The 22,771-nt window shown below is 44.4% G+C and overlaps 1 protein-coding gene across 8 annotated transcripts in view; it reads right to left on the reverse strand.

Annotated features, from left to right (window-relative positions):
• The window catches only part of robo1 (roundabout, axon guidance receptor, homolog 1 (Drosophila)), a 207,573-nt gene that overhangs the window by 109,236 nt on the left and 75,566 nt on the right, over nt 1-22,771 (reverse strand). Inside the window, exon 1 of one of the 8 annotated variants that reach the window (XM_047593827.1) lies at nt 15,813-16,234. The exons of 6 other annotated variants lie outside the window; for them this stretch is intronic. In XM_047593827.1, the coding sequence (XP_047449783.1) occupies nt 15,813-16,011 (199 nt within the window). In that variant the 5' untranslated portion in view covers nt 16,012-16,234. Of the gene's footprint in view, nt 1-12,473; nt 13,424-15,812; nt 16,235-22,771 lie in introns of those variants that run through there. One more of the 8 variants, XM_047593831.1, reaches the window with a different exon arrangement.

The following is a 22,771-nucleotide window of genomic DNA, read 5'->3' on the forward strand; positions in this document are numbered from 1 at the left end:
ACTTCTACTGCGAGGATCTGATCGATTGGTGCCTGAGGCAGGATTCTCTTTCTCCCTCTCGCTTGCCGTGGAGTGGAGTGGAGTTCGCTGTTTCTTCATTCTCATTTACTCACACAGGCACACTCGCATATACGCAGAGTTAAACTACACTTGAGGGAGCCTTTGCTTGCTGTGGAGGTAATTAAAAAAAAAAAAAACTTGACTTCTCTTACTTCTAAAAGCAGTCTCAGTAATGAACAACAAAGTCCAACAGCAACAGCTAGCGCCCAGATTTGACTTGAAAGACCCGTCCATATAGTCGCCACAAGGGTCCAGACCTAGACGTTGACCTGCACACTATAGGCACGCTAGGATTTGCAAAGTCCCTGAGGGCGTTTGCTCGCTATGAAATGCAGACTCTTTTTCCCGCCTCGAGTCATTGATAAACATGGAATGATGATGGGATTTGTGATGCTTCTCGAGCAGCTACAGTTATCCTGCTGGCCATTAGATCAGCAGGCACACATGGTTTATTGAAATCATGGCTACCAGCTTCGTATCGATTCATCTGTGTCTTGGGGCAAAACTTGATTTTCGTCCTGCAACATGAGTGCATGAATAGTGAATCTATATTCCGCGAGATAAGTATGCTTTCGCCGAAATATACATAACAGACAGATCATGAAAACTCTTAGCACATAAACAATCAAAACTAAACAGCTGAGATGTCAACTACAAGAGAGAGTAACAACATCTGCAAGCCTGCAGCTTTGTGGTCCTACAAGGCTTACATGTCTCGGAGGTAGCTATCGATTTAACTACTCCAACTGAAAGCAGAGACCCTGAAAAGACCCTGCAACAACCTTGAATCCGAACAGCCTCAGGGCAAGAAGAAAAGCCACAGAGGGTTGGCTTTGACAGAGCAAGGGCCATGCCCTAAACACAGCACTGTTGCCCTTTACAATTAAAAGCGTATGCACAGCCACAGGAAACGTCACGTGAGGACCGTTTTTATTGCTAATCACTTATTAAGTCTGCACATGAAGAGAAACACACACACACAAAAAATGTAAAGAATCAGAAAGCTAGGCCAAAAAAAGAAAACACATGAAATCACCTAGCTGCTCTAATCAGTTCAGGTCCACTGACTTCCCTCACTGAAAAGGAAAACAGGCCTCTGTCTCTCGCAGCTCTTTTCCGCGGCCACAATCTTGGCAGAGTGTGAGGAAGGGGACGGCGGCCAAGCACCTGCCCTTTACCCCGCAGGATTCACAGGGGAGAAGGACGGTGAAGCAGTTTAGATCTGTTGTCACTTCAGTCCCCTGGGGTACGGAGATGGGATAATGTGTCTACTTCCTTGAATGATAAAGCAACTGCACAATGCCGGGTCATTCATTCCCGGTCCTGTGACAGAACAAAGGATCTCAGCCAAGCATTTCTATTCGATTATATGAGTCAAATTGTGGTAAAACTTGAATTCCCCTCCTATAAAGGTGCTCAAGGTCATATAGTCTCGTAAAAACAGACAATAAAATTGAAAGGTGTTGCTGGAGCAGTTATATCATCACACCTCATATCGGGTTTCCAGCTGAGCAATGGCACAGATATGCAATATGGATCCATGATAAGGGAGGCCAAGCACAGTAGGGCACTCCCTATCTACAGCCCCATTAATCTGTGATTAGGGGACTTAAGAGGGATTTATGGCAGAGATAAGAGCAGAGGGTGTGTCCCTCGGGGTAGCCAGGCAGAGACCGGAGCCACGCCTGCTCGGGCCAGGGGCTGGCCAATAAATGACTGAACGCGAAAGAAAAGGCACCCTTTTCTGTTGAATTAGAGGAGATAACGGACAGAGAGGGCAGAGATAAGAGGGAGAGACGGAAACAGAGGGAAAAGACGAGGTACTGTACTCCAGCTGATCAGATGACATTAACAGGAAAAGTGAAACCGAACCTTTCGCCGTTTCAAACTCAGAATCCCACCCTGGAACGGGCCGCACGAATGACTTTGCCAGTTGCATCAGATCAGACCTGTTTTTAATGTTACACAAGGCTATCGGTTACGCTCCTAAGAGGCAGGATTAGAGCCCTGTGCGCGAGTGTGTGTGGAGAGTCGAAGGTGGGGTGGTGGAGGGGGCTGATGGATATCTTTATGGCCTCTTTCCCTCCTCATCTCTTTGTCTACATTTACCAAACAGAACGGGGTACGGTTACCTCGCTTAAACTACAGACGCACTTGAGAACCGATATCGGTTTCCAAAAAATGGCGTCCAAAGTTTGAGCCAGGAGGCACTCTACCAACAAGTTAATACACAACACAACAACACGCAGTTTGATTGTGGAGCTGGATTTGCTGTTACAGAAACAAGACAAGACAAGATTATTTAGGTCACAAACTGAGGTGTCTCTGCAACGATCGCTGAACTATTTATCCAACCGAATCTTAATCAAACAATAACAGGGTATAATAAACAGAAAATGTGGCATTGGGTGAAAGTGAGATCAGTCACTTATTAACTTCAACGCTCCATAACTGAAGTGTTGACAGGATCTAAGATCAGCCATAATAACTTTATTGCTGTTGTGCCTTTGATCACTGTGTTGCTCGCATATCATATGCAATAAAGCGGTGACAAATCTGTGCATAATACCATAAACAAGCAGCTCTCTTTCGGCCTTTTGCTTAGAGCCAAGGGTTACCAACATAAGCTCCCAGGCTGTGGGATATTCAAGTTGAAAGCTCATCGGGACCAGTGGAGGTCTCAAGGCCCGGAGCGCCTCTCTCAGTTCCTGGCTGCGTCAGCTGGGAAACAGATCCCTGGTTCTCTCCCGGCAAAGGCGGGCCAGGTTGGGAGTTAGACGGCGCAGCTAGAGTGCTCCTCTGGGAGGCTGGGGCCCATCCTGCTCTGGGGCCCCCATTAGAATCTAAAACAATAGGAGCAGTATTTCCACCGCTTTCCCCCCAAACAGACCTGACACATTTGGAAGACACCAGGCACGATTGCGAGCGTGATAAACGAGAGATGCTCATAAAACACGTCGTAACTCAGCGGAAGATAACAAGGGAGCGTTTGTTTCATTCGTCTTTTAAAAAATGTGCACAAAAAGCTCATAAAATATGAATGGATTCGTTTTATTCGTCAGCATCCCAAACTAAACTTAAAGTCAATCGTTTAAAAATCCGCGGTCTTACATGGACTAACCAGTAAGGAGTGATAGTGAAAGGACGTGACATAAGGAAACTATACTATGCAATAATGAATTTTCAACGGGCACCCGGGGGACGCAATTGTGGATGAGTTGTAGCTCCTCTTGATGCCAGTCCGCCCCAGTGAGTGTCATTAGACACAAACAAAAACTGTCAAACTCTGCACAAGGCCACGAAGGCAGAACTCATTCCTGCAGGATAAACGCAATTCCTCTTCTTTATTATATCAATTCACTGAGACAAGTAGGAAATCTGTAGTGGGAGAGACTGCGATGCTTGTTAGGAAGCTGCCTGTCAAATTGGCTCTGGAGACCGGGCAGATGGGCTGAACAGAGCAGGGTGGATCCAGGCAAAGAGCCGGCCTGTCTGTATGCGTGTGTGTCAGTCAGTCTGGTATCCATCTATCAATCTATTCACAATGTGCGCGGCTGCGTGCGACTTTGAGCAGACTCGCAGACTCCTCGGCCTGACCCTGGACATTCACAGTGATGACCTGCGAAGAGAACCCGGCCAGTACTTCTCATGAACACCGGTGTCAAGGATGTCATTCGTTTCAGAAGAAACCCCCTTTTCTTTCAGAAGAAAAGGGGGCTGTAATTAACGTGGAGCCCAGATGCCAGGCTTAGAGCCTCCATTAGGAATCTGTTGTACTCCGCGCTGTCAAGGCTTGGAGTATGGGGGTAGGCTTTACTGAAAAGAAGCACGAGGAAGCAAAGATGGGCAATTACATCTTGTTTTTGTTTTTCCAGCATTGACAGTTTTTAATGAGGTTTGACCAGTGCGATCTCGGTGATACATCAAAGCAATCTCCAGCAGCAGGATGGGAGAAGCAGGGGTAATTGAATACACTGGTACATTTATTTCCCAACAGGGGACAGTGAGTGGCTCATCGCTGACTTCTTCGTCCACGAGCTGCTAGTCTCGAAATCCTCGAGAGATTAATAGGGTTGTGTTTCAGCGAAGCGGTTCGTGGAGCATTTCCGAAAGACAAATATATAGTTAAAGCCATGCATTATGAATAAGCTTGGGTAGCGACAGCAACGCGGGGGTTAACGTTAAATCCTTAATGGAGGCTTAATTTAATTTTAAAACTGCTGTCTGCTCAGTTTTGCGTCAACAACAATCTTCTCCTCTCAAGGTCGCTCCCCGGACTGGCGGCGGCATTTCTCTTTCCTGTGACCGGCCATGTGGGGACTCTGATAGGTGGCAGGGAGCTGAGGGGGGGTGGAGTTTGAGTAGGGACTGGGGGAGCACAAGTGAGAAGGAAGAAAGACAAGCACACTCAGCTGGCACGGCCCAACCACAATGAGTATGGCATGTAGGCCCGACGCCAAGAAAAAGACCAGCTCTGAAGACACGCCAAAGTGAAAGGGGGGGCAGTCTTGGCCAAAAAAGCACCTAATGCTTTTTAAATGTTATTTATTTGATTGCAGCAGCGATACGGGCCTCCTGTCGGGCCAGTGTTCTATTACAGTCCCTGAGAGAAGAGCTGATGACCTTAACCGCTTATGCAGGCTATTCTAAATGCTCGGGCCAAACACATTCTGAAGCAAATCTTAGACAGCTGGGTGCTGAGAGAGAATTTCATTTACAGCATGCAGTTGAGGCTACACTTGTAATGTCTGAGTGTAGAAACTTGGCTCGTTTCCTTCTGGTGCCCTTTAGGTTAAAAGGGTAAGCACGGAGCACATAGTATCAGAGTGTCAATATGTGCAACCTTGAGTATGTGCATATATGCAATAGCGGTTCACATACTCTAGCTGTGGCGGTGTTATTAAAGCGATTCGAGGCTGCCATAACATAGGTTAAGACTCTGTGGAGCCATGTGGCAAAGTCCCAGAGACACCAGCACGGGCCTGCTGAGAGGGCCGTGGCACAGGTCCAGCTAAATGGAACACAAATTGCCCCAAACTGCTCGAAACCTGGCCTGGAAAAATTAAAGTGGGATGTACAGCTTGCCATGTGATGCACAGTAAATATTTGGTCAAAATTAATGAAGGGGAAAAGTCTGCCAAGAAGCCTTTTTCTAGACGTCCACAGAGGGGAGACTGTGCCCAGTCTGGCATTAAAAAGAAATTTCCTTCTGCAGACAACGGCTCACTAGCTTGTCTGCTTTCCAGCAGCCACTTACCACGTCCTCTCCTGAAAAAACATACCAACTGTCCAGGTACACAGTGTATCAAAACAAACACCACTTCCCTCCTGGCTACTAATGAAAATGACTTAATCATAAATGTTCCCATCTACCCATTTTTTTTTTTTTTTACATCTGACTGAAGAAACACTGTTAGACATGTGATTAAAAACTGTTTTCTTCTCAAATTGGAGGCAGTGATGGAGGGGGAATCGGATCCGTGCAGGGCGGCTGTAACGACACATGCGAGAGAGAAATGTTCCCATCACCAACAGCCTTTCAAACAGTTTTATAGATTGGAATAACCACCACCCTAAGGACATGTGTTCTTCTTTCCACAGATACAGAGTTCCATTTATTTCCCCCCCAACTTCTCCATTAAACTGTGATAAACAGCCAGGCAAAAAACAAAGATCTTTCAGATAGCACTCAGCTCTGCGCTGTCATACTAAAAGGAGACACATTTAAAGCCTGCGTTCGCTACGGGGGCGAATTTCTGCCACGCAGCTATTAAAGACACATCCAGAGGAAGGAGGGATGAGCTCAGCTCAATCAGAGTCAAAAGGTAAAGAAAACGCTTGGAGTGATTTAAGCTGTGGCTAATGAGGAAGCCAAATACACTTCAAGATGTCAAAAGGACGCCCGTCATTATCATTAAAGCACCGAGCAGAGGTGGAGACCGAAGCGAACAGCACGCTCTGATTACAGGACATAATGAGAGGGGATAAACACAGACTGTCATGCTGTATGCGAGCAATTCTGTGCTACTACTGTATAGCATGTTAATGCATGTGTGTCCCTCTGTCCCCGCCCCCTCCTCCTCCTCCTCAGTCTTCCTGCGAGTGTCTCTGGCTTGGAGTCGTGTGTTTCTGACCTGTGGAGCTCCATAAACTACATCCGTTGTCCTGGTCTCATCAACCTGCCCAGACTTCATGGCCTGCAGTTATTCACTGGTACCTGATTGAACAAAATCTCCTACCTGCTTATGATTCTTATGTTCTCAAACTGTCATGTAACATTATCAGCTACATTTTTGTGTTTTTATCATCATCAGATACTACATGCTTGCTTTAATCAGATGTCTACATCTATGACAGATGTATCTCATTTCTCCTGCTGTTCTCTTCTCTATCTTTTCTGTCTCTACCTGGCCAACTTTCCTCACCTCCGTCACCTTCATGCCTATTCTGGAGGTTTCAGGCTCGTCTTGAGACAATTTGTATTGTAATTGATGCTATATAAATAAAACTGAACGTAACTGAATTGTATTTACACAATTAAAAAGCACCCTCAAACTTTTTGCAGCGAGGTCTTTTGAGCCAGGTGAGATTACTGAAGCTAAGTGCATGCAGGGATATAATTTATAGTTGCAGCGAGTATGAACCTTACGATTAAGACTTGCTGACAGACACACAGACGAATGCAAAAGTGGGCATGTGTTTAAAGCCTGAGGAACCTGTCTTTCACTGTGACTACAATTCAATTAGAGCTCTCGTTGTGTAATCAAGGAGAGGCGACGGCGGTAACAGAGAGACTGCAGAAGACGGCGGTTTGACTGAAATTCTGACAGGTAGTGCCGATACCCAGCACCGCAAGCCTTTCAAAAGCGAAAGCGTAGTTTCAAAGCTTTTTGAAAAGGTGAAAATCCGGGAGCTTCCCATTCAATTCAGGAATGTCGTTCTGGTTCAGGGGCGTTGTTTGCGCCGTGCACATTATCCGCGGCGAAGAAAATGACGAATACCGTTTGAATACTTCCGCGTTCATTTCAGAGGCGGTATCTGATTTATGGAAAATGTCGCCAATTTGCGGAAAGTAGGTAAAGCCTGATAACGGAGCGGGATTAGATTAATCTCCCAACTCAAAGCAACTGTGTATTTACATGACGGAAAAAATCACACAGTTATTTGAAGCCTCCTCACCATGGTTACAGCTGAATGGTGGGACCGGCTCCAAAAGCAGTCCTATACCAGCGGATTTCAAGGTCACCTTCTCATTAATTATGTTTTTCAGTGCTTCCCCTTAAATAGAAAGCACCCCTCCTACTTTTATCACCATCCTTTGTGTGGCAGAATTAGCCCCCAGGAAATAGTAGTATTAAGTTGCTGATGGAGCCCTGGATGGGAGCGGCTTTTTGAACACAGATATCCAAACAAATCATTGGATGGTAATAAAAAAAAAAAAAAAAATGTTTCCAAGTGTAAAATAAACAGGAGATGCTGTGTGACAGGGCGTGGAGGGCCTTGTCACCAGAGAGAGTCTCAGCTGAGAGGGGGAGGAACCGGAGACATTAATCAACTAATTAGCAGTCTCTCTTTTAACTGCTAATTTAATCTATTCCTCTCAGTCTCTTTAATGGTATTTTCCCCTGTCAGTTATAACCAAAGAGAGGTTTAGCATTTCAAAAGTGTATCCAGGCCTTGAAATGAGAGGGTAATAGAATGGTCACGGAGGGCTGGGAGGAGGCCTGAGCTCAGGGAGCGAGAAAGAAAAGATGGATACAGGGAAAGGCTGCGCTCAATGCCATCCCTCAGTCTCCCCGGTGGAGAAAATGAAAGGGAGGGAGGGAGGTCTGAGCCTTTTTAAAATGCACAAGGCAGAGCACCCCACGGTAGCATAGCTTCACCACCGCAGCAAACGCCAGGCCCAGGGCGAACCCTGTGGGAGTTCCTGAACATGCAGAATTTAGATACATGTGGGATGTTGGCCATGCTATTCCAAACCGAAGCCTCAATGTCACGCTGGAGCTTTGTGCTATCTTTTATTTACTCAGCACTTCTAAAAATCAACCTCACCTCTCCCTAGATGTCCACCTTTAGGAGAAAAAGAAACAACACCAGCATTCTTGCCTCCCAGTTGTTGTATTTTTTTTTTTTTTTGCCACTACCGCCCTAATCAGCACATTCAGCGCCATGAGGGACCAGTAAGAATATGCAATGTGAGCACAGGGAGCCAGATCAAGAGTATTCCCAGAGCTGGTGTATCACAGTACGTTTGACTGCTCCGTCCTCCCCTTTCGTACTTCTCCCCTCCACCCTCTTTCCACACCCTGGGGTAGCCTTTGTGTAGCCGCCCTCCTCCCCTCTACGCTCCTCGCACACCCCTCAGTCTCTCGTGAGCCATTCTCCTCCCCTCCTCCATGCCTCACAATCACCCTGTTAAGGCAGCACAATGCGGCCTCCCCCGTCCCCATCCCCACGGGCTTTTTGCTGCACGTCGCCCTGCTTTACTTAAGAAAGACTCCGCGCTGACCAGTCACAAAAAAGGCAAGTCTTAAAAAATTGGGCCAAAACAAAAAAAAAAAGAAGAAGAAGAAGAGGGGGGATGGGTAAGAGGATGAAGAGATTCCTTTAGCCACCCCACACAAACACAAACCCCCGAGTCGCTGCCTTTTCTTCTTGCTCACATCTATATTACCGGAGTCATGTGGAAACTGATAGCGGCACGGCGAGGCCGAGATCACATGAGCTCGCAGATGCAACGCAGATTCGAATGTGCCACGCAAAATAAGCCCTGCGCATTTTTCATAACAGGAAGCAAAGCTGTGGGAATTCTAAGTGTGCCGTTTGTGAACTGGGACAGAAACCAGACAACACCTTTCATCCTATAAGGACACGCCATTTATCACCTCCAGACCGAGTGGCAATAGGGAATGTTTGTCCTCCACATCAACTATCAGAGCAAGATGCATTAACTGGACTGACCCATGAGTCTTAATGTCCTGGACACGCCTGCTGTCTGCTAATAACAGTCAGCTCCAGACTAAAATGCTGGTTTGAAGTTGGGTTCTGGAGTATTATTAGTGTAGACAGCTTAACTCTGTCTGGCGCTATGTTTCTGGAGCTTAGGCCGAGCGACAAAGGGGTATGTGCTAAGTAAGTCATAGCAACATTATCATCAAGCAGTGAGCAACACTCCCACAAACTCACAGCGTCGTAACCGAATCCTTTCGAGACGTATCGCTTAATTCCTGGGGTGTCTGAAACGCCAAGAGGTTAACACGTTGGATATTGAGATGTTTGCCTCAGTTTGACAAAAAATGATCTTAATCCTCCGGTTCTACTCGCAGGCCTGCGTATCAGTTGAGCCAGAGCCACGGCAAATTACAAACTATTGACGTTAGACGGATTTGTTAATTAATCCAATTAAGCGGAGCTTTTAGGTCATTAAAGGAGGAGCGGTTGGGGGAAAGCAGATCATTAAGAGTCACCGCCTAATTTATCTGGCCTCGCACAAACTGCTGTGAAATGTTTATCTTGTCAGTCATTAATGACTTAGCCACAGTTCTCATGAACAGGAAGAGGAGGACACCGACTGCCCTCCCACATTCCTCCATGTGGTTTCACTAAGCCAAAGTCTTCCTAATCCCGGATCTTTGGGTGTAAAACCCCCCATTTGATTCAGCTTAGGATCAGATTAATGTGTATTAGCGAAAGTTATGGAGATATAGTTTTATGGGTGGTGTCACCTCGCACAGGTGGGAGAATTTTCAGACCCAGGGGGGAGGGAAGAGGTGACTCTGAGGAACAACAAGATTTGGAGGCGATTTGGAATAAACTTTGATGTGGCAATGCTGATAAAAAAAGGGATAACCCTGAGGAACTATTAACACACAAAAAAGAGGTCTGCTTTAATGGATATGTTTTCAGCACATGTGGAAGGTACTGGTAGCCAACAACTACAAAAGCCAAGAAGTGACAGAGATGGGTCTCACCTGTGGTCTCTGGTCATTAATTGGCTCTGGAACCTACTGTGTCCTGTCATGTCGCTGTGATGTAGGAGGTGGAAGGGCTTCACAATTTATCAGCACTTACGAGTCAATTTGTCAAGACTTCCGTGGCTTGGTGCTGCTGGGCCTGGGGCTGATTACCGGGGCACTGCTCCCACTGCCCATAGTTTTTATCATCATGAGTACATACTTGCGCACACCGATGTGCTGGATACGAAGGGTCAAAGAGTTTACAGCAGCGCGGACGTAAACTTTTAGAGGTGTTCGCATCCCTCCCTGTTAATATTTATCAATTCTAACAACCCTTATCTCCTGACAGTATCCCACTACGTGTGAAAAGCACGGCCACCTTTTGCCCTGATTTGAACAACACATCCGAGGTGAGTATAAGGTCTGATGAGGACTTGGAGGACAGATAACAACCATTTAGTCTTGAAGCAGGAGGACGGATCACCTGATAACAGGGTGAGACATGACGGATGACGGTATCAATTTACAACCTTCATAGGGGGCAAAGCGCCAATAAGCAAGTCATCACAAGTTTGAGAGGGCAAAGGCCACCTTGAGTCTTTCCCTCTATTTCACACACTCACATAGAATATAAAGTAAATCTCTTACGTCAATGCTCAGCTATGTGAAAATGATATGATCCGCAGATGTTACTAAACACCATTCAGACTTTTTCTGAAGAGACTCGATACCTTCCCTGCACCACAGTGAAGTCGTTAACCCCCCAATTAGCTGCGAATATGAAATCTTTTCCTGGCAAGTGGCGTGAAATCCAATTTTCCTGACACAAGTGTCTAATCCAGGACCAATCCTTTGAGTATTTGCTGTCCAGTCCATGTCTATTAGGCAGCCCTATTCTCACGCCTCTGCAGGGAAAACGTCCCGAGACATCCCCGCAGCCGGGCGTAATTGGAAACCGTGGTGTCTTGACGGTCTTTCTCACAGGACAGGAGCATTACGAGCTCAAGAGCCGGCCGAGGGTGGAGCAGATGGGTCCGCCACCTAGTACTCCACGCTCACCTCTGACCCTACTTCCTGTTCAGGTGTTATATTGTTTCCCAAAACTGCGAAGGTGCAGTGGGTTTTCCACATCAATACAGAAAACAAAGACTTAACTCACCAAACCAGTCAGAAAGGAGAAATAACATCTGAATATGCAAAATATTCTGCAATATGCATGAACATGGACCACCAAACAAGGAGCCTGATGTTTTAGTGGGAACGTGGTGTCCTAAGATGTTTTGTTGGATGTTGGCCCTTTTAGGGACACCTGGAAACAGACCAGTAAGCCATAATAGCTTTTCAGGTTTCAACTTGAAAACAATTATGCTGATAATTACTTAGATAATTATATAGGTGCACTGAAGAAACAACAAACTACAGCAGAAAGCCTGGAAGCCACAGTTGTTTCTCTGGCTGTTTCTAGAAATAACTCATCTTAAAATCTGACTTTTCATATATCATCATATATTTTAAACTAGTTTCCATTGTTCAAAATCAACAACATCCAGGATGCACTCCCATTTAATGTTTCACAATAGGATGGTAAGCCATTCGCTTCCTAGCTCTGAAGCAACTGACCTGGAAAGCCCCGGCTAACACGGTCCAGAAACTCTATAAAGACATCCATGTGATGGGTGAGGAGGAAAAATGTGTAAGATAATAAGGCAAAATAAAAGCAGCATCAGGGGACAGAGACAAGGGAAACATGTTGTTGTGTTTCACATGTTAAATGACACAAAGCTAGACTGAAACATCAAGAAAGGGACAAATAAAATATGAAGAGTCCGTGTCATTTAATATGTGCAGGTTTCATTTTAAAAATCCACGAAGAATGTTGGACTCAGCATTAATGGTCGTCCGAGGAATGAATAGTGATATACATGGAAACATGGTCCCCATAGGAGCTGATGCTGTCCGTATGACCGATGATAGCAGCTCTCTACACTGATCCCATATGGCCTCAGCACTTTATGCGAGACTTTATGTGTACTCAGCTTTTAAAACTTAGACAGGCCCTTTAGCCTGGATGTTGACTTTCTTGATCAAGGGAGATTTCACAATGCCTTGTCGTCCACATTCGTAGCACGAAACTCAAAAATGCACACCAGATAAATCACTGAAGGACACTCAAGTGTTTGACGTGTAGAAGTCCAACGATCAAATTTTGCCTACTTGCCTTGTAGTTGGCAAAGTTTGTTTCAGCCCTGCAGCACTAGTCTTTTCTCTGAATGATTTTGGATGAAAACGTTTTGTGCCAGCACTCTAATAACTGGTTCTGGCTTGTGGCATCACAAAAATAAGTCGATACATTGGGATTTTTTCCCCTTTATCTTTTTATTTTATTATTTTAAAAAAAAAATCAACTTGTAAACCTCCAACAAAAATCCTCTCTTGAAATAATTTCCACTCACTTACCTGAGCACACATGGAGAATTCCTAACAGAAATACAAATCCAATTGAAGTTGGAGACATCATTCAGGGTGTCTCTTATGAGAAATGTTCTCGCGTAATCCAAATTATTCAAAAAACAATTCAGACATCCACTCCTTCATGTCAAACTGCAAAAAACAAAATCTCGGAATCCAAAGTTTTGCTTTTGTTTAAAAAAAAACGGAGATTTTTTTCTTTTTTCTTTTTGGCTTGGGGGGGTCACAAAAGAAAAAAAAAATCTAGCAGACCAAGAGCAGTTACAGAGAAGCGTGCTTTGGCTTCTTGGTAAGGGTGAGAAATAAGGTGGAAAAATAACAGAAAACAGTTCCAGATAACTCCAAATTTCAACACATGTCCAGTTCCAGAAGTTGAGTCCGACTGAATGATACCATGTGTTAAAACTATGCGGGAATATGTGAGCGGAGAACTAGCAGAGCTCTATCCTTTCTTTGAATTCATCCCGTTGCTGCGCTCACTCATCAGCCGGACGCTCTCCTTTAAATCATTTAGTTCCTTTGTGCGCAAAAAAAAAAGGTACAAAATGATAAATCCGCAAAAGTTAAGTCCAAACTGAGCCAAATAACGCGAACCGTCGCCGATTAGTCCACGCTGAAAGAATACGCTCGCAGTCACATCATTTCAGTCCAGTTTTGAATCTGTCACTCGAGCTCGGAAACTTTGCGACTTCAAGCCCTGCGCTCCCTCATCCACCAGCAGACCCGGACGCGGGATCAGTGCAACTTTTCCATCACTTTCCCCAGGTTTCTCCTCGGCTGCAACTCCCGATGGATCCGTGTGCGCGTCGCAGACGGCGAACCTCAGGCGAGAGGGGGGGAATACGGATTCATATTCACAGCATTTCATTCAAGGAAAGCGGAATGCCTCGTCAATTGGTATGCGCCTTTCTACCCCCTCTACAGACCCGACAGTGTTTCCCACAGAAGAAATTTAACCTCTTCTCGCCTGGATCTCACCGAGCAGCTCTGCAGAGCGCAGTGGCAAGCTACTGTATTTACTCTGAGTATATCCAGTCCTAATAATAAGAAATATATATATATATTAAAAAAACTTTAGAAAGCTGGAGGACATTTTGTAATTCTTTCTGCGGTTTCTGACTACAAACAAATCCAGTAATATTCCTGAAGGGACTTTACAGAACTCAATAGTTATATAATGGCTCTAACATACTTCATGGTTTTGTTTTGTCTCCTGTGGTTTTATAGACCATTAATATTTCAGCATTACAAACTGCTTTAGCCATAAAAATGCTACTTTTTATCATTTTAAAGTTTAACCTTGGAGAAAATGTTCAAAAGCCATATGCTACTGTCTCAATGTTTTCTTTCTTTCTTTCTTTCTTTCTTTCTTTCTTTCTTTCTTTCTTTCTTTCTCTTTAACTGAAACACTTACACGTTTTGCATGTGCCATTCATGCAGGCCTGCACTTCCCCTGTTCAACTGAGAGCTTCATTCATCGCATGTTCAAATAGCTCGCAGCGGTTTACGTGCAGTGTGAATATATTTTAATACAGATGCAAAGATAACACCCCACAGTTAATGATCATTAACGCTCTGGACATGGCTGCAACGGAAAATTTGGTCCGACAGCCTTTGGTGGAAATCTGTGTTAATAATTTAGCAAATTCCCCAACGTGTCATAAACTTCACTCACACTTGCTTCTCATTCTCTTTTCAGATTTCAGCAAAGTGGGATTTCTCTTCAACTACAGTCACTTGAGCAGAGAGTCCTTTTGCTTATTAGACGTAGAATGAAGGAATAACAAGTTTAGACAGAAGCTCGTTGGAGGTGGGCAAGAATAAATTATAGGTATTTTACTTAAAGATCCAAAATGTGGAGAAAACCTGAATGAGTGAAAAAGAAAACAGCTGGGAGACTTTTCAGCTCTGCTCTCTTCAGTCCCTCCACTGAACATTTGTTACCAAACAGCGCCCTCCAGTGGCAGCTTTTTACCAGCAATGGCTATGGTGCTTAGTACACAGTCTGCTTTATAGGTTATTGACACATTAGCCATCCAGTCCATGGCTTGTTAAAGGTTTAGTGTTAAAACAGACAACATTCGTGATCATTCTTTAACAGAAAATTTCCATTATGTGTTGGAAAACCAGAAAAAATAAGCTAAATTAGTGTCATCCACAATGAATGAGGCTGCAATAATAACTGTATCCAGATATTACTACGACTGCCACTGCAAAACAACTAAGCCTGTGTATTATAGTATATTGTTAAGCATATGTCTTTTTGAGGAGGGACGTGATACTTCGTACAACAAACAAGCAAGCACAAGGATTTTAAATGTAAAGTTACTCCTGTACAAATGAGCACATAAATGCGAACTGCCACCCGAAAGGTTAAACGAATAAATAAATGCTGCACACTGTTGTGTGCTCCAGCATGTAAAAGTACTTAGATCTTATTTTAACCCTTTCACTTCACCCCTCGGGGCGACAGTTTAATTTCTCCGCGCACCAGTTTTCCCTCCCGCCGAAGACGAATGCGACATGACTGACATATTCAGAGAGCCGCCTGTCTTTCAGATCTGAGCGTGCTTTTGTTTCCCACTCATCCGTGTGTGCGTTATATTGCACTTTTACACACTCCATTCTCACTTGGTCCTCTTGTGCCGGTGTTCTCCGGAAAAGCTTTTACAGCCATGATCTGCAAAGTGGCTGTTCAGCTGAATACCACCGAGCGCATACTAAAAAAATATGCCTCCTAGCCAACATCAGAGGACTGTAACACAGGGGCAATTATCGGCTAAATTCATTTTTAGACTCATCAACCTAGGAGGATGTGGGGAAGAACTGCTACAAGACGACACAGGAATCTTAAAAGGCTGGTGTTGCACAGTAAAGGAAATAGAAGGGCCTCACCCCAACAGACTCACATTAACGGATGGAAAATGTCTAAATAATGAGTAATATACATAATAATATATAGAGTTGCCACAAACTTTCGTGTTACATCAGACTCCTTTGTATTCAGTTTTAGTTTCACCCTTCTTCCGTCCTAAAAGAACCGTTCAAGTTATGACGACAGATCTCTGTAAACAGGGAGACTCTTCATCCTCACTCTTCCCTTTGTAACCTTGATCAGACCAGCAAAGGAAAAAAAAAATATTAAAAAAAATGACATGATGTCAGTCTGTTGGGGTGGCAACAGACAAAACTGAGCGCTTTTAACACAACAGCCAAGTCGTTTCCACACAAAGTAACTTCCAAGAATTTCCAAGGTGCAAATAGATTTAAACAAACAAAAAAAAACATCCCTCCAGAGTTTTTGTGATGGCGTTCACGTGTACTTACTGTGAAAGGCCTGGCTACATTTGTGGGACGGTCTTCCATGCTGGTGGTTTTGATGATATCCGAGATTATTAGGCGGCCTTTTACACCAGTGTGACTTCCCGGCGTGACGATGTGGCCCGTGCGGGCCCTTATGGTCTTTGGGTACTCCCAGCATGACCAGCACTGAAAACAGCACCACCAGCAAACATGCGATCTGCATGGTGACGAGCGTGAGCAGCACGGAGCCGGAGCGGCGATGATGTGTATGTAAAACCACGCGTCTCTTCAGGCCGAGAAGCGGCACATCACAAGTTTCCCCAGAAATGTGGCAAGTAAAAATAAGATCCTCTTGAAACTTTTCAAAGCGAGGAACTGCAAACACCGGCGCACTTCCCACCAGTCCTTCATGCTGCTCTCCCCGAAACCTGCCAAATACATAAACCCCTGCAGTCTTGGCTATCCTCTCAAACCCAGTGACAATGTTTTCCCCCGGAGTACGATGGGATCCTAATGAGGGCAACTCTATATACAATATGCATGGTGAAGTTCACTCCCCTCTCCATCTCACCATCCCAGCGCTCAATGGAGACTCTGTCTCTCATCTGCCCGGTCTTTTTTTATCTTTTTTTTTATATATATTCAAAGGGAGTTTGTGCACGTTCTGTCTTTTCTTATGATGTTTCTATGCGGGGAGCAGGATGGGGGTGCCCGTGGACTACACGCTGGGTCTCTTTTCAGATGTGTCGGTCCCTCACAAAACCTAGGCCCCCTCGGCAGAGAGGTGACGGGGTGACACACAGGCGGGGTAAAGCTAAGGAGCCCACAATCCCCTTTTTTCCTGACTAAGACTATTTAATGGCTTTCATTCCCATCTCAACAGTGCACCGAACAAGATGGAATAAAACAAAACAAAAAGACGCCCCCCCGTTGCGAGGCAAACACAACGGTCTTTCCCAGTAGATGGAAAAGTAAGAAAACTTTTCCATCCTAAAAAAAAGAAAAGGAAAAAAAAAAGAGTGATGCATTTTGGGAGCTGACACTCCACGAGCTGAAGTTTTAACTTCCCGAATCTGCTGGGGGAGTAAAATAAAAACTTGTCAAAGCTGCGGCTGGAGTCACCTTGGACAGAATGTCGAGTCCCAGGCGCGGTGTGTTTGAGTTCCCTTCACAGGCATTTAAGCTGGATGGTTACCATATTTCACTCGCCTCACATTCACCACCGCATTTTATCATTTCTTCGTGTCCTGTCCTTGAGGAGAGCATTGTGACTTTATCCACTGTGCTGCTTTTCCTTTTATAAGACAGCAACTGAAATTCACAGTGTCTGCGAGGCGACAATTTACGGCACGTCTCCAAGGTGTTCCGAACAGATAAACACAAACAATATGAGGTAGAAGGACCTGTGTGAATCTGGACTCGTGCGGGGCTTTCAACAGTGAGCAGCTACAGGGTAACTTTGTCGTGCCTCTTGCTTTTTTTCTTTTTTTGATCCATTTTCCAGTTACATAAGCAAACTAATCACAGATCAGAAGCTGACTTCACTAGTCAAGAGAGTCAGGTCAAGGTTCTTCAGACTGTTTCCTGCTCATAAGCAAAACCTCGGCAGCACAGAGTAGAAGCCAAGAGACTTGGTATAACACTGGCTTGCCTATTGCATACATTTTCATCATTCCAAACCTCTGTCCTCTTTCCCCTCGCCGGCCAGAGGAGGACAAAGGGCTGGGTGTAAACATATGGAATGGCACTTACTCATCTGAACCAACATTTATCCATCTTTTTACGACATGTGGAAACCACTTATTTTTACAACTGTCCGTATAGGAAGTGTTGCATGATTGATGTCAATCTGCAGGATACATCACGTTTAAATGACTGTTGTCATGCAATGGCCCTCACAATGCAAACTTTCTTTCCTCCGTCGTGGCACTCTGGAGGATGAGATGATTTTCCTGACCTAAAGTCCGGGGTAGAGGGGATGTTATGACTGTGAGCGTGTCACAATAAACCAACAAACGTTTCTTGTTATTCACATTTTTTTATTCGTTGCTGTGCCACAACCACAAGCCCCTGGCGTCAATGCAAATTCACTATGTTCGATTTAGAGTGACTTTGCATAGTTCAGAAGCTATAGAGACGTCAAAGACGGTCTCAATTGAATGGATATGGTTAATCATCATAGGGTTACGTACCAACGGGACAAAAAAACTGTGCGTTACATTGAAAACAAAGTAAATATTCAGACTAAAACTTATTTTAGACCTTGACACAAACCTTAGGAACTTGCGAGTCATGTCACACAGCCTGTCCCCTGCAGACAATTACCCCAGCCCTTCAGCCCAGAATAAATACAGTTAGCCGTAATTCTGATGAACCCAAGAAACAAGCCAAAAAGTCTTTTAAAAAGACTAAAAACAGGTTTTCATCACTCAGAGAATGCCAGAGAATGGAGAAAGGAAGGACAAAGCACGTAAGACGCAAAGAAGTGTTCAACAAAACATCAACAGAAGAGCGAGAGCGGCCTTCTTCACACTATACCCTCTCTGTTCTGCTTTCAGACAAAAAAAAAAAAAGACAGGGGTCCAAGTGAAAGAAAATGACAGTGGACTAAACAAATCTGTTTCTGTTCAGGGAATGCCCCCATGCATGACGCTGCTGCGGGGAAATGCGAGGCGGACACAGAGGAGAAAGAAAGAGGGGGAGCCTCGCTGGACGCCGTGGCGAGGTTTGGAGCACAAAGCGGGATGAGGCGATAAACAGGCTGTTGCTTTTCCGCTTGCCTGCGCACACTGAATCCCCTCTTTCCCCGTGTCTTTTAATGGGCCTCACATTAGCATCTGTTTAGCGTCAGGCCCGACATGGCCTGTGGAGGCTGATTAAAATAACCTAGCTATCACGTAACATCCTGGCAGCGACATCAAAATACAGTCAGACGCTGGAATACTTGCAGCAGCAGACCTTCAGGAAGCTAGCGTGAACGTTCTCCACTTCTGTTGTCAGACCAAATGTTTATTAGCCGCATCTGTGTCAGACAACACTCCATATGGAAAGATATGAAGCTTAATATGTTAGCAATAAGCATTCGACATTATTATTCAGCAACTCCGGAGCTACGGTAACCGATTTGTTCTCATGCTTGCCTGAGCTCACATTACATGGAGAGGAGATCAGCAGACAATATGAATGTCCTTGGACGCCTTTTATTGAATGAGGCTTGTTGAGTGACCCGAGCAGTCTCAATCATTCCCTCACAGAAATGTATCATGGAAGAAACTGGCGGCATTGCATTTCATGCTTAATTGGCTTAATTGGTTTGGAGAAACAGAAGCTTTAATGACCGACAGTGGGGCTCATGGCAACGGAGCCAAGAGATTATTTTGTTCTTATCGCTGCTGGACCTCAGCCAATCACACGACAGTGAGACTCAAGACAAGTCCCTACTGTCCAAGAGCAGAGCTACGTCCTAAACCTAAACACTAATTTGATCAGACGTGCAAGCCACACATTACAAGTGGATCATAGGCCAATCAGGCATAACATTATGACCACCTTCCTAGTATTGTGTAGGTCTCCCTCGGGCCTCCAAAACAGTTGTGGCTCACCAGAGAATGGACATGGGCCTTCTGAGGGTGTCCTGTGGTGTCTGAAAACAGGATGTTGTTTGTGGGGGTGGAGGGGAGGCGCCTCTGTGGATCCTCCCACAGATACTTGATCAGTTTGGGATCTAGTGAATTGGAGGCCAGGTCAACACCTTGTGCTGTTTCTCGTGTTTTTTGAGTCGTTCCTAAACCATTTTTGCGTGTGTGTCTGTGTGAGGCTGCATCTGATTGGGGACGGCTGCTGCCAAGGAGTGTCATTGCTATGGGGTGGGGTACCTGGAATGGTCTAGGTGGGTGGTACATACGAGTAATATCCACACAAATGAATGCCAGGTCCAAAAGTTTCCCAGCAGAACATGGTTTTAATGTTGTGGCTGATCCGTGTATATGTTTGTCCTGTTTATGTTTTTGTGTGTCTGCTCATTTCTTCGATATACAAATGTGGCAGCAAATCTCAGAGGTCATTTAGGAAGAGCCAGTTACACATTTAAGATATTGTCAGATAAAACTTTAAAGAAGAAAACAAACAACCATATATCTACTTGCGTGTTTGTTTTCAGACCAGTTGCTCTAACCGTTCAGTCAGTTTCCTTTCATCAAAGAAACATTCTGTAGTTTATAGTCAACTATAGTAGGGCTATATATATATGACTGTGAGAGTGTATAGGCCATGTGGTGCTTCAAGCTAAGTGTTACAGAATATTGTAAGACTCTCATAATGATGATCCCAACCTGTTAAAACAGATGTGGTAAATGTTAGCATGCTAATTTCTCAGGCTAAAAATTCAACCAAAACCCAAGACAACCATGATGGATGTGACTGCCATCAGTTTCGTGGGTGAGTGATAATAACACTGAGAGTTACAACAGTTAATCCTGAAGGGGCATGAATGTACAGTGTTTACCTGTATCCTGAAATTCAAAAGTTAGACACACGGTGACATTACCTGAGCAAACCAAACTCATCAGTATCCATCATCTACGACTACAAATGTCAGTAAAATACTTCATGGCAATCATTCAGAAAGAAATACAGGAGTCTCCACCTAAACGGTGGACAGGCTGACCCATTTTGTTTAAATTATTCCCACCACCAGAGCCCCCCTCCCAGCTACTGTGGCTAAAACACCGTCCAGATCAAACTACTTTCTGCAGTTTTGTGGATTGTACAAACATTCTTTATTTAAATCGTTTGGTTTTTACACTTTTTCTTTTTTGGGGGGATATTACTGAAAAGAAATCCATCAGCAAAGTAAAAACACAAATTGTTCTTTCAGTCTCCCAGATTAACCTCAACTGCAAAGCTAAAAGTGCCACAGAGCTGAGAATTTATGGGACATTAACATTATATTTTTTTTTCTCTGAAAGATATTTTTCTCGTAGAAACTTTCCAGAACTCAACTTATAATATCATTCTTCAGTAGTTGTGGTTTCAGCGGAGCCTTAGAGCCAACATCAGTGACTGATCTCTCTCCGAAGACCCCGAGCGGAGAAAAATGCAAAGACACTGGCTCATGCTAAAAGCATTCCTCGTCCCTCAAATAAAAAGCCTATTCTTTCTTTTTCTTTCCCCGATGCGATCAGCTGCCAAAACAAACGGGCGCTGTGATGAATGTAATAAATATGATCGATGGGATATCTGGTGCTGCTGACCTCACACCACGCGCCAGAGTCGAGGGAGCAGGTGTTGCTCAGATTTACAGCCCCCCCATCCCTCCCAGCTCATGATACGTTCCTCTCTCTCTCTCTCACACACACACACACACAGACGCTGAGCCCTGCTGAGACACAGTCACACCGTGGAGTCTTCACAGCCCCCCCCCGACAGCTTGTGCACAGTCTCCAAGAAACAGGCTTAATGCTGGCTCTGGCTCAAGTTCACGCGCAGCATGACTATGCATGAATCATATCACCACTAATAAAAGCAGCAGCAATTTTTACAGTTCATTAAGCCGTCAGTCACCGCTGACACTTATTGCAGGCGTTTCTAGTGGGACGTGTACACAGGGTTGGCAGCGGGGTCAAAGCGCTCCTTATGTGTTTGCTCATAAACATGGCTAATTGCTGGGAATCAACATTTAAAGCAGGAATGATGAAAAACACACTGATTTGGATGGATTGGCAACAAAGGTGCCGCAGATTACCAGCAGCTATAGTAAAGTACACGTCGTCCCAGTCTTAAGAAGTTACAAGAACAACAACATTGATTATTTCATAGATTTTTTAGTATTGCAAAAAAAAAAAAAAGCCCCAGGATTGGACACACATTTTTTCTTTTTACCAATAAAGCAATTTAAGATGACTTTCACGCTTCAGTTAACTGTATGACACAACCATCGAAAACCATCTCGTGACAATTCAGTGTTCTGCTGGTAAACTTTTGGGCAAGTTTTGTACTTTAACTTGTACCACCCACGTAGACCAGAAGAGGCACCCCCACCCCACCATAGCAATGACATTCGTTGATGGCAGCAGCCATCCCCAGCAGGATGCAGCCTGACACAGACTCACAAAAATTCACTAAATCCCAAACTGATCAAGGCCCCCCACTAACAACATCCTGTTCCCAGACACCACAGGACACCCTCAGAAGACCCACTGTCCATTCTCTGGTGAGTCATAACTGTTTTGGAGGCGCAAGGAAGACCTACCCTGTTCAGTATATATGTATATACACTAGTAGGTCAAAAGCTTGGACACATGTTCTCAGTGAATTGAATGATGTGCCCACACTTTTGACTGATAGTGTATATATTTTTATTTTTACATCACGATATGTGTAATTTATGGCACAATTCAAATGTCTTTTTTTTTTTTTGTATTCATAAGTTGTATTTCATACTTTTTTCCAAATCTAGGTCCCAGGGGTGAAACATATTTTACCTCATGACAGATGCTACAAGTGATGTGAAGTGAAATCTGTAATTAAAACACGCTAAGTCTATGTCACTAAACATATTTCTTCCTCAAAAAACATCACCAGCAACTCTAACATTGTCATGTTCCCTTCCCCCAGTATAGACTCGTCTGAATTTCACTCTAATGTATGAGAATAAACTAAAACAAATACAACAGACCCCACAGCCTTGTACGTATAAATGTTACTCTATGGATGCTTTGCGAATCCAAAGCCTTTCCTCCGCTCCACTTTGAGATGGCGAAGAATGTGATCCATTTACAAAACACTTTTTTTTCCTTTCACTGGGAAATTAACAGTGTTTTACGATGCAAGAGCCCCTGATCATTAGCACTTAGCAAAACCCTTTCCAATCTTCCTGCCAATTATCACGAGGACACTAGAAACGTGAATCTGAATATTCTAATTTAATTCCCACCTTACCGTCTTTGTGGTTTTGACCCCTGCACACTCGTGCTAACTCCCAT

This window comes from Mugil cephalus, chromosome 9, assembly GCF_022458985.1.
Source record: "Mugil cephalus isolate CIBA_MC_2020 chromosome 9, CIBA_Mcephalus_1.1, whole genome shotgun sequence".
In the NCBI taxonomy this organism is placed as follows: domain Eukaryota; kingdom Metazoa; phylum Chordata; class Actinopteri; order Mugiliformes; family Mugilidae; genus Mugil; species Mugil cephalus.